The following is a 12,048-nucleotide window of genomic DNA, read 5'->3' as shown; positions in this document are numbered from 1 at the left end:
CCGAGAACTGAACCAGTTCAATCTTTCCCTCATCTTGTAGCCTCTTGAGTTCAGCCTCAATCTTCCCTGTCATAGCATATGGCACTGGTCTCGCCTTCAAGAATTTTGGTTGTGCATCTGATTCCACATGAATTTTCGCCTTTGGGCTCTTGAAGGTCCCAAGTCCTTCTCTGAACACTTCTGAGTACCGGTCAACCAATTTTTCAAGTGAAGACCCTTGGTTGTTTTTGACAACTTGCATTTTGAACACCTCCTTCCAGTTGAGTGTCAGAACTCTCTACCAGTCCCTTCCTAGTAAGTTAGGCCCAGATCCTTCCACCACGAGTTCCACTTCTTGTTTCTCATACTTCACAATAACATTCAAAGTTCCTATGACCTTGACTAATTCACCTGTGTACGTTCGGAGCTTCACTTTAGCAGTTTCCAATTGCTTTCGGTTCTTCACCAGATTCCCTGCAATAATTCTCTTGTTGGTTTCTTCATTGATGATCGTAGCAGCGGCGCCAGTGTCCACTTCCATGCTCGTCTGAACTCCGTTTAGCTGTAGCTCGACTCGAAACGGATCTCTCTCCGCGGCGTTTATGTGAAACATCGTGTATTCTTCGCATTCTTCCTCACCCGACTCGTCTGTTGCCTCCAGGTGATGTGTATTTCCAAATTTGCCGCTCTTTCGAAACTCCGGTTTACGCTTACCGAGACATTGGCTTGCCTTGTGACCCTTCTTACGGCATTTGTAGCACTCTTCGTCTTTATACCTGCACTTATCAGGATCGTGGAATTGTCCTCCACAACGATAACATTCTTTGGTCGGCCTTTTCGGATCCCTTGGTGGCTGTTTCGGTGGGTCTTCGGTCACGCGGTGAACTTGCGATTCTTCGGGTTTCTCACTCAGATTTCTAGCAATCAGATCACGTGTATTCCTGTCGGCAATTTCCATCGCGGTGGCTAATTCCATCGCCTTCTTGAACTCTAGTTGACTTTCAGCAAGCAATCTCCGCTGTATCCGTTCGTCGTTCAATCCGCAAACCAATCGATCACGTAGCATTTTCTCCAGTTGATCGCCAAAGTCGCAGTGCTCCGATAAATTCCTCCGTTCGGCGACACACTGTTGTATTGTTTCTCCCTGCTGACGAAAGCGGCTGTTGAACTTGAAGCGATACACGATAGATGAGGGTCTAGGATTCAAATGATTCTTTACCAAATTAACCAGCTCTACGAACGACTTGTCGGTAGGCTTCCTTGGATTAACCAAATTCCTGATGAGTTTGTAAGTTTTCGCTCCACACACACTGAACAGAACCGCCCGTTTCTTGCTGTTGTCCATAATCTCATTCGCCGCGAAATACTGCTCGAGCCGTTCGGTGTACTCAATCCAGCTGTCGTTCTCGTTGTATTCCTCGATTTTCCCGATCAATGCCATGGTTTTGTCCATACCTCGTCGCCAGTGTAATATTCTAGAGCCAATAAACCAGCCAAAACTGGAGAACGCAACTCTATTTTAATCCAAGCGACTGACAACGTGTTTCATCCGACCGAACCACTCCAAAACTACTGGAGGAGCGGTTACACAGCTCACAACATTCTACAAGTTCTCAGGGTTAAATATTAGCTGTAAAACGGGCAAAAAATTTTAACGGTTAACCGTACAAAACAACAGTTTTATTAGGTTAACTACCGAACAATATTAGCCACCAAACTTAAAGAGTCAATGCAAGGTCTCTTGTCAAGACCTGTTTTAACTTGTGTGGCAGCTTGGTAGTACGAGGAAAAGCCTAGAGACTTAATATCCTGCAGCAATTCTCATCGAAATATTTCTTTCTCATCTTAAAATGGGACAAACACCTGCAATATATTTTTCATTAGTCAAAATACATTTTTAATTTTCTTAGACAATGAAAATTAATTTCTAACCTTCTTACACAATAGTAATTAATTTTTTTAGATTTCTTTTGTCCATAAGAAATAAGGCGTTAGCCATAAACTAGACAACATCTTAATCTCCTTAGCCGTAAAAAACACCGGCTCATTGAAACCTCTTAAAACAGGGAGACGATCTCTAGCATCAGCTATTCCTGGTTGTTGTCTTAGTAAAGTAGTATAAAAATTAGAATTTTCACTTGTTTAATAAACTTCGAAATTGTATTTGAAATAATTTCCGTTTAATTTGAAATTTGTCCCTATTTATAACGTAAAACTGCGTAAAACGCGATCTCGTGTTCTCGTCTTCGCTTCGCAAAAGGACTGATCAAAGTTTAATTTACCATTGATTATATTCATGTGGTATCACGTGCTATATCAAGCTCTGTCGTATCTACAAAAACAAAACAAGTTCTTAGGCAATAAAAGAGTTCGTGAATGTTCTTTACAACTTGCATAGATATAAGAGATAACAAAGTACCCAATTGAACAACGACTGAAAATTAAAACAAAGAAGAAGCTATTTTTTATTATAATCAAACCTACATGTACTTGCCAAACCGGTCTTTTTGGGGATTCCGCCATCAACATTCCTGACATATAGAGATTATAAAGTGTAACACTGACATCAAGTAAATATAATTTAATCGCCACATCTTGTCGCGGTGATTCAGTCAAGATAAAACACCTCCACCTCATCAGGTGTGAAGTGGTTAGTCCCAGCCAGGATTTTGTACTGGTCTCGTACTCCACTTGGAACAGAGTAAGAGTAGCCAAAGCCTGTGAACGAATTAGTGTTACCGTTGGCATTGTTATAAATGCGGATGTCATGCCCTCCACCAAATGTTGGACCGTAACTTGAGTACCTGAAAATTGCACGTGATGGTTCTGTCACCCTGCTCTTGAATGGTCCAAGACCTTCTTTGTTGCGAAGTGAAAATATAAACGCATCGGAAGTCGAACTATAGCCACCACTGGACCCTGGATAACGAGAAAATTGATACAGAAATATATTTTAGCAAATCAATGGTTAGGAATTGTCAGTATAGCAACATGATTAAGTACAAAGGACTTCGAACAGGGCGTTGAAAAATGTCAAACAAATTTCATATGTATTTAGCAAATTACTAGTCATCGAATTTTCTTTAATTTGTTTTGTTTTTGTTTTTGTTTTTGTTTTTGTTTTTGTTTTTGATTTTGTTTTTGTTTTTGTTTTTGTTTTTGTTCTCGGTTTTGTTTTTGTTTTTTTTTTCTGGGAGGGTGGATTCAGAGTTTTCATTGCTGGTGGTATCTTTGTTGTTTTTGGGGAGGGAGATATTTGATTCAATATGAAGGCAAGGGGAAGGAAGGGTCTCTCTTTTAAGTCAGGAAAGGAAAGAAATATTACAAATTTGCAGGTTATTATTTCATGTCGCAGCATTAGAGTGGGTTTCGTGTCAGAATTTAAAGCCCAAAGTAGCTTTAGCGTTTGAACTTGTTAATGGAGTTATCCTTACAATCCATGACTTAAATTATGTGTATCAGTTTTAAATGTATTTTCAGCCTCTTTTTTTTTAAGACTTCCGGGAAACCATGCTGACAGTATTGTGTAAGTTCATTTGTACTTTGTAGTTTACTTATCTCGCTCTAGCCTGAGTATAAATACTCGAGGCATTTAGAGTCTGCCTAGTTCGGAAAGGGATTCCTATATTCGGAATTATCTCGGAAACATTCAAGAAAGTGCAAATGTGAGCCCAATCCATCAGTTTTATAGCTAGCCTGTTCCAATAGTACGGGGGAGCGGGACTTGAGGTGAGGAAGGGAAGGGAGAGAGCTTGTAAGAATATCTTTAACGACCCTCTTTAGCGCCCATCTTTGGTTTAATGAGCTGTTGAAAAGTAAAAATGTAAACTTTCCAATTAGCTGGAAATTTGTCCCTATTTATCACGCGAGGAAATAGAGCAATTTGCGATTGGGAACCTGATCATATCTGATCCCATATAGCCAGCGAACAGGCTCCCGGCGAGGGTGAAAAAAACAAAAACAAAAAAACAAAAAAACAAAAAAAAAAACATTCGGCGAGCAAAGTTAGCGGACGAGCGCGTACCCAAAGAATTCGGAAAGTGAAGTGATCGGGGCGAGACGGTGGTACGTTCGGGATCGCAGGGAACCTCTTCACAGGCTAGACTGCGTGTTTTAGATCGCTGGTTTAAAATGGGGTTGACGGGCCTACTTGAATTCTACGGCTCGTGACATTTGTAGATTTGCAGTTCTCTTCCCTCGACCTTTCTTTAATTCACTCGTGGTTATGAAGAGCACTTGATGTTGTGTTATTAGGAGGCTACGTCTGTGGGATCTTTGTCCGTGTCTGTCGTTCAAGGATTGGTTAATTAGCCAGTCACCATAAAAACTGAACAGTCATTGACCAAGTCCGACGACTGTCTACTGATATTAGGAGGAATTTTAAGTAGACTAAGACCGTTAGACTGTACTATAGCAAATTTTTAGGGTTTATAGGTCTGCCTGGTTTCGGCTGTCTAGTCTGCATGCCGCACGGATACCTCTGTAATGTGCCATGTACTTATGCATTGTTTGGTTAATTTTTATTGCAAGATATGCCTCTAAGTATTTGCTTTCCGGGGACAAAATATGAAACTTATCGTGAACATGTTGCTTACTTGCATTTTATATTGTGCATTCTATACTGTTTAATTGAAACTGTTGGCAAGTATGGTATGGTGCTTGATATCACGACTATCACGGATATCATATTTGTCCTCGTCCGACTTTTCTTCGAAGACGCCTTACCTTTACTTTGGGAAAGTTGTGCGTTTGTCTGGAGATGTTCTTATGTTTCTTGCATCGATTTAAGCGATTTTATGTCTCTCGAGCTCGATGTGTAAGTTTATTCGTCCCTTGTTCATTCTAGCACAACATGATTCAAATGTAGCATTTTACGCACAAGTCTGTTGACTGTTTCGCGTATGATATACGTCATTGTTTGGCTTTGTTCACATTTCTGATTTTATCGCAGCCTTAGCCAGTCGTGGAAAGAGCTAAAAAATTAAACTTTTCCCAAAGCCGGTTGGGAGAATCAAGAAAACGTCTTTCTAATAAGTTAGATTTACTAGGCAGATTTCTTGCTCCTTCCTTAGCACTTGAGTATTAGGGAAATCTCGCAGATAGTCGTTCAAGATGAAACACAACTCATCTTTCTCGAAATCGCGTCCGTGTCTTCGCTCGCCATCATGATCTTTCTGATTGACAATAAATAAGGGAAGCGACGGAGTGTTGGCAGTACTGTCAAAATTAACCAATCAGAGTGTATAAGAGCTCCTGCTATACCAGAAGAGGTTTGTTAAAGATATTCTGACAGGCTTTCTCGCCATTCCTCGCCTTAGTTCACCCGCGTTGTTCTCAGATTCGCCCTCCATTTTTTGTTGTAACTATCTAGGAATATCACATCAAGGAAACGATCATTTGATTTATGGGCTACTTTCGGGAGTGAATAATTCCGTGGTAAGAAATCGAACCTTCTAAGTATACCTGTCTTGGACTTGGGGATCTGGGACTCAACTGCTCAGGAGCCATTCTAAGTTTTGCAAATGATACATGAACTTGATATCCACTATTTAAAATTTAATCTTGTATTTTTAAATTATCGCGATGTCTTGTATTTATTATTATTATATTTTTAGTCCAGAGCCCCTCTGGATATCAGCCTCGTCACTGAATGGGCCACACTGGCTAAATAAAGTTTACCTTTACCTTTATCACAACAATATATATTCGATATTTCTCTTGGCTACAGATTTTGTTGTTACCCCTTTCCTTGTGCACGTCCCTTCACATTCCCTAATGACTTTTAACACAAAGCTCTATTCTATCCTTGCACACTAGCATGGCTGACCTTCACATGTCTAGCATCAAGTGGCATGGCCATGCGACACGAAGCCAGTTTTTACATGATGTTAAATGGTCCAGTTCATTTTTTTTTTTTACCTGAGCAATCATTGCTTTAGTTGTCGTTTGTTTTTAAGACTGAAAGTTATGCAACAACCTGTGTGGTTTTGCGTGGATGACAAAATTTGTTTGGCTAATCGTTGAGCCCTGGTGTCGAATAATGGCCAATTTGGTCTTCCGTAGTACTGGACCCTAGCCTGAATTTACGCTGTCTCCCGGGATCGGCGCACTCTCGAGGAGGTGACTGAATTTTAGGCTAATTGGACAGAACGCTAGGAATTCATTTGATAACCACTATCCCAGAGAATCTCGAATTAAGAGTTTATCGTATTGTAATTACACAACTTAAACATTTACTGTTAAGTTCTAAGAAAGGTGTTGATTAGCCTCGAAGATACTTCATAATTCTCTCGCTCACCCAAAAGAGATTAAGAACTCAAAAAGATCCTGAACTTATAACAGAGCCACGATGCAGTTACGATACACTTATAACCTGAACCGGTAGAAAACAAAGGCAACTGAAGTACAGAAGAATGCTTACTCGCAATAGCAAAACTGGTGTAATATACGAAACAGTGATGACGGAAGTAAATTTTTTTTACAGTTATGCAGTATCAGAAGACATGCGATTTTACGTTGCGTTTAAATTTTGACAAATTCTGTATTTAGCTATCAAAGCCTAAAACGACTGGCAAACAATCTAGTGTTTAGTTCAGTTTCTTCTATGAAACGTTTTCGTATCTGTTTGTAAAGGTAATAGGCTATTTTTGACATGGTAAAATTCCTGAATGACTCCGATGCTTACGGGAATAAAACAAGCTCCCCAAAAAACATTAAAACATAGAGTCAAGCACACGTTCTGATTGGCTTATAGGCTCGATCCATTTGCCGGTGGGTTGCGCGATCACGTCAGTTTGTTCACTTGTTCTTTTTCTCGGAAATGTTTTTCATCGATGTTGACATAAAACATAATTCCTATTTTTCTTCTCCTAAAATTAATATATGGAAGTCTCATAATTCTTCCGGATATGAGGACGATTATTTCTGTGAGCTGCCAAATTTCGAACTTAAGTTTTTTGCCGGACCTTCACCTAGGAGATTTACTAATTTAAGCGAGCGGGAGCTGATTTAGCTGGTTGAACAAAGACACGCAGAAACAAACAAACAAACAAACGAACGAAAACACAACAACAAGAACAACAACAACAAACTGGTCTCTATCAACCTTTCGAGGATAGTACTGCATAGTGGGAATTTTAGAGAGAATTTTTCAGTGATTTGTTGACAGTAAAATTCAGCACAAGCTCTCACTGTAAACTTCCGTGGCGTAGAAAGCCATTTAAATGCTTTCGGCGCGCAAACCTTGTACTTGATAACGTACATGAGAGTTTTAACAAATTTCTGTTCTAAGTGACGCCTTACATACGAAATCTTTCTGTTCCAAAAACGTTAAAGAAAATAGTTTTACTAAGCTTTAATAAAGGAAGTTATATCAAATATTGGTAGCCTCCGATAAATCATTTCAGTCTACCCGGTTTTCAGTTTTGCTCGATCAGTTTTGCTTGCTATTAAAGGAACAGCCGCTTGAAGTAACGACTACATCGAGCACAAAGAGGACAATCACATGACTTTTGGATGGCATATAGTTTATTTGTGGTCCGAGTAGCATGATATGCGCCCGAGCGGAGCGAGGGCGCAAAAGATGCTACATTTAAATTAATAAGAAAAAAATGTTTAAAGAGATGTAGTATGAAATTATGATATACAAAGCTGTTGCTACAATACGATTAGCTAAACAACGAGACATATGTTGTTGCTTAACAACGAGACATATCTAAGACAACGCGTTGACATATGGTTACATAATATTAACTGCCTTTAAAGTTCTTTTTAGTATGGCTACGAGGTCATTTTGCCTTAAAAAATTAGGTATTTTTTGTGCAAACTCTTTTAAGAGCCGATCAACCATGGTGAACAAAAATATGCTGGAGATGAAACACCGTCAAGTCTCAGATTTTGAATAAATTTGGGCCAACTTTTGACAGAATTTAGCTGACAATAAGCAGTAGATTGTAATAGCAGTAATGTATGTTTATTTAAGTTACCGGACTCTCTTTAGTTTACTCTCTTATATAAATTATGGCACTGTAAGACGTTCTTAGTGGAATGTAGGGGCTTGCTCACTAGTATAATAACACCTATTAGAATAGAAATGCTTATGAACAAAAATGTCAGTAAAAGGGCGCTAAGGGGCTTATTATAAGGGGACGATTATTGAAAGGACGACACGAATTAAACTATGTCATGGTATGTTTAATTTGTTAGTGATCTCTCAAGAGTAGAGCGCTTCTACAGGACTTGAGAAGGGAAAGCAATTGAATCACGTTCCGTTTATGCTTCATTAAATTGTTAGCGTTAACTCGTATTATTTACGTTCAACCATGTATTTTTTTTTATATAATTTACATACTGTACATGAATTCGTAAGGAACAGGAACATTTTTATTGGTCCCGCTCAGCCAGCTATCTTTGCGCGTCTTTGTTCTTAATATCGTGCGGGAAATTTGCATTCTGAAAGTAGACGGTACTTAAACAAATATACTTTATATCAGCTTTGGAAATCAAAGAAAACTAAACTCATTTCTCCCTCTTTTTTTCACTTTGTTAATTCTCCTCAATGTCTGTTGTTACGTTTGTTAACCGCAATATTAGAAAGTAACGCGAATGTGCAAGCCAGCGAGGTGTATGGAAGGTAGGGTAGGACATTTCAGAATATTTTGCTATAAGCGAGTTTGAAAAAAAAAATGGACAGAAAGATAACACTGACAGATGCTTATGGAGTAGGAAACATACTGGCGTATTACGTAAGTTAAAAAAAATGTCAAACGTCCACTCGATATAAATTAATCATCATAAAAACATATAGCGGGCCTACATGAGTACATTTAACTTATTACATGGTATTCAGTTCAATACAAGAACTGTTGTATAAAGCCTGCCTTCCAGATGGCAGAGGCTGGTGCATTTAGTAGTAGGTCATGCGTGTTTTTTTTTTTTTTTTCTTTTCGACCGTAACCAATGCGTTTTTTTGTTTAACTTGTTTATTGTTGCCCTAGCCTGCCGTGTGCTTTTGAAGGATTTAACAACGTATCGTGACTTAAATAAACATAATTTTATAATACAGTGTTTCTTTGTCTTTTTGCTTTGCTTCGTGAGATGTTCGCAAGGATTCGGTTGCCGATGTGTTCTTCACAGCGTCATGATCCAGTAGGCCGAAAGGTAGGAAGAAAACACTCAAGGAAAAAGGCAAGGAGACTTTACTAAGAGATGCAAAACAACTTCAGCTGGCCAAAGGTTTACAGTAAAACCGAAGTAGAGAAAAGTTGTTCCGAAACGGTGTAATGTATGGTAGCTTATGGTACTGAGGAAACGCAATGCAAAACATTAAATTTACAAGTTTTCATCTTTGTTTCATGAAATTCCGTCGAAATTTCAATGACATTTCAATGACAATGACATTAAAATGTCGTAAAGGTCCGTTGCGCAAGGAGATCTATCGCAATATCCCGTCTAAAAAGGGTATTTTCGCTTCTAAGAAATTCTTTAAAGGAGCTTAATTATTTGAAGTTATTTTGGCCACGCACGAAATAACCTATTAAATGAACAAAACTTGAAAATAATGCTAAACTAGAACAGAATTAAAAGCACCCAGGAGATAATAATAAACCATAAAGGGGCAAGGATGGTTAAGGATGGAGAAGAATAACAGGGATTACAAACGACCAACTTGAAAAATGAAAGTCAAACTTTTCAAGACGCGCTAACCGTGAAGCAGCTCCTTTAAAGATAACAGAGAAGTAAATCTCACGACAGTTTTGAAACGGTAAACTCCCAAAGTCACACAGCCATGTTTGGTGCTCTAATTAAAATGTCATTTTTCTGCCAAGGTTTCATACGCAGAGGCGGAGATCCATCTCGTTAACATCAAGAAATCGTGACTTCTCCCTGGGGATATTGAAATTTAAGGGGGTATGGTACCCTAAAATATGGCGATGTTCATGAAAAATTCAATTTCTTGGAAATACAAGACTTAAGACCCTTGAAGACTTGTCAAAAACATTTAGACACGATCTTGCCGAATTTCCTTCCAGATGAGTGTGAAATTTAAGGAAAGTGCACAGTGGTATAAGTTTTTTCACGTGGCAACGGCCATAGCAACGACTGTTTACTATAAGAACGTGACCAAAAATATAGATTATTTTTAACTTATATGAACGAAACTATTTAGAAAAAACTTTTAAGACATGCACAACTCGATTGGTATAATTATTTGTGAAAAGCTTTGCCTCAAATTGCCATCATTCATTTCCCTTATGACAAGGAATATTTCCCACAACTGCGGTAACTTTTTACAAAATAGAACAACCATTGCACCCCCTCCCCCGAGATCCAATCTGCACCCCCCCCCCCACTATTTGTGGCTCGTTAAATGCTCAATACTTCGTGTAAGAAACTTAAAGTGCATTTTTCTCAAAAGTTTACTTTTGTACCGACTGACTTCGCGCCAACATTTCTACTTTGCAAGGTTTTCTAAGTAGAATTTCTGAAACTTGGGCTCATCAAAGACCAATAGTGTCATGATGATATAAACCAAAAAAATCGTAACATTTTAAGGTCTGTCACGTGACATGACATGATTTGTCCACTGGGTGTGGTAAAAAAATAAGGTTATTTCCAAATAAAGCTGTAAAAAACACTGAAAATAAGAGTTAACTGTCAAAACTTAGGTTCATATCACAGAACAAAACAGAAACTTACATGATATACTTATTTGGCAGTCAATTCTTGTTTTCTAAAAGAGCAGGAAGTGTTGGCGTCAATACTATAAAACACTACTTCAAAAGGCTGTGGCTGGTTTCCATAGCAACCATTTTGAGCAAAACTCTAGAAATTTAATTTCTCTTCTTGAGTGCAATAGCACACAATTGATCTTTCTTCACCATATTTAAACAAACTTTTTGGTCCATATTGAGGGTACCATACCACCTTAAGGTTACCCCGGCAGAATTAGTCGCAGTGGTCAGTTCTCTCTGTAAGTAAGTTCAACGTTGAACGTTATGGAACCACTAGTGAACCATAATTTTCTTTTTCCTGTTTCTGATTTTGTCACGAGCGTTGCACTTTCAGTCAACACTGACCGAGAACACGCAGCTGGATATAGGGACAAGAATAAATTTCCTCTCCCACCTTGAAAGAGTACGTTAAATGAACCAAGCTGAGGCCAAGGAAGCCGCCAGAAGGTAGCGGAATCGAAGGTACTGATGTCACGTCAGCAAAATTAATTAGTTGATTGGTTGTGGTCTTAGGCTTTAGATTGGTGGTACAGCCTGTTTTAGCGTTTCTGATGTCGTCGTTCTGACTATTCCAGACCATTTATAATGTAAGATTTACGATGTATAATGTCTGCTCTCTAAAGCCCTCAGATGTACTTGCAAACTTGTTCACCCTGTTACGAGGATGTTGTATACTAACTATGACACTGAAAACTAAGGCCGGTTATTCATATAATTACTACTATAATGTCTAGGCCTCTTTCGCAGCCGTTATTAGGGTCATTTCACGATGTGCTTATTTTCTCTCGGGTGGAACCGGCGTTTCAGTTTATTGAGCTATTTTGTGTACTCTTCTTAGAGTCTAAATAAAGTTGGGCTTATGTTTTGTCAAATTTGTTGATCATCGGGAAGTTGTGTAATAGAACGTGGAATTTTTAGTAGGAATCCAGTCTTCTTTTTATACCTCTCATGATCTTGTGCACTCACTTGAAGATCTGGGGCGCAATATATATGTAGGTTTTGTGAGTATTACGCGAGTATCACCACAGCAATGTATAGATATATACCCCATACTCTACTTTGCTCCACGTATGGACGCCACTCCTTTCCTTCTGCACAACACTTCAGCTAAATCTAATGACTTTAAGCAAAAGCTCTGTTCTAAACCAGGCACTACTTCATGGCTGGCTTTCGTCTGCCCAGCATTTATTAGCACGATGGTAAGTCTAGTTAAGTTTCTTCATTTCGTCCTTAAATGTTGCAATGGAAAAGCTAGCTTCTGCCTAAGCAAGCTTTTCTGAGGTCCTGGTTTGTTCCCAGGACTGAACATTTTGCAGCTACCGTTGTGGTTTGCGTT

General features: G+C 38.8%; 1 protein-coding gene and 1 pseudogene across 2 annotated transcripts in view; both read right to left on the bottom strand.

The window, feature by feature from the left end:
* Positions 1 to 277: 277 nt before the first annotated feature.
* On the bottom strand, positions 278 to 1,420 carry LOC149105193 (uncharacterized). The gene has a single exon (XM_089272332.1). The coding sequence runs from the start codon at positions 1,418 to 1,420 to the stop codon at positions 278 to 280; it is 1,143 nt and encodes a 380-aa protein (XP_089128458.1).
* Positions 1,421 to 2,420: 1,000 nt separating this feature from the next.
* LOC149105192 (uncharacterized) overlaps positions 2,421 to 12,048 on the bottom strand; it is a 41,317-nt pseudogene continuing 31,689 nt past the window's right edge. Inside the window, exon 10 of the transcript XR_016201327.1 lies at positions 2,421 to 2,898. The product of XR_016201327.1 is annotated as an uncharacterized LOC149105192 (transcript). The remainder of the gene's footprint in view (positions 2,899 to 12,048) is intronic.

The sequence above is a fragment of the Orbicella faveolata genome, unplaced genomic scaffold (genome assembly GCF_042242905.1).
Source record: "Orbicella faveolata isolate gen_17 unplaced genomic scaffold, um_ofav_v1 contig_34, whole genome shotgun sequence".
Lineage (NCBI taxonomy): Eukaryota > Metazoa > Cnidaria > Anthozoa > Scleractinia > Merulinidae > Orbicella > Orbicella faveolata.
This window is presented reverse-complemented; position numbering and strand designations above follow the sequence as displayed.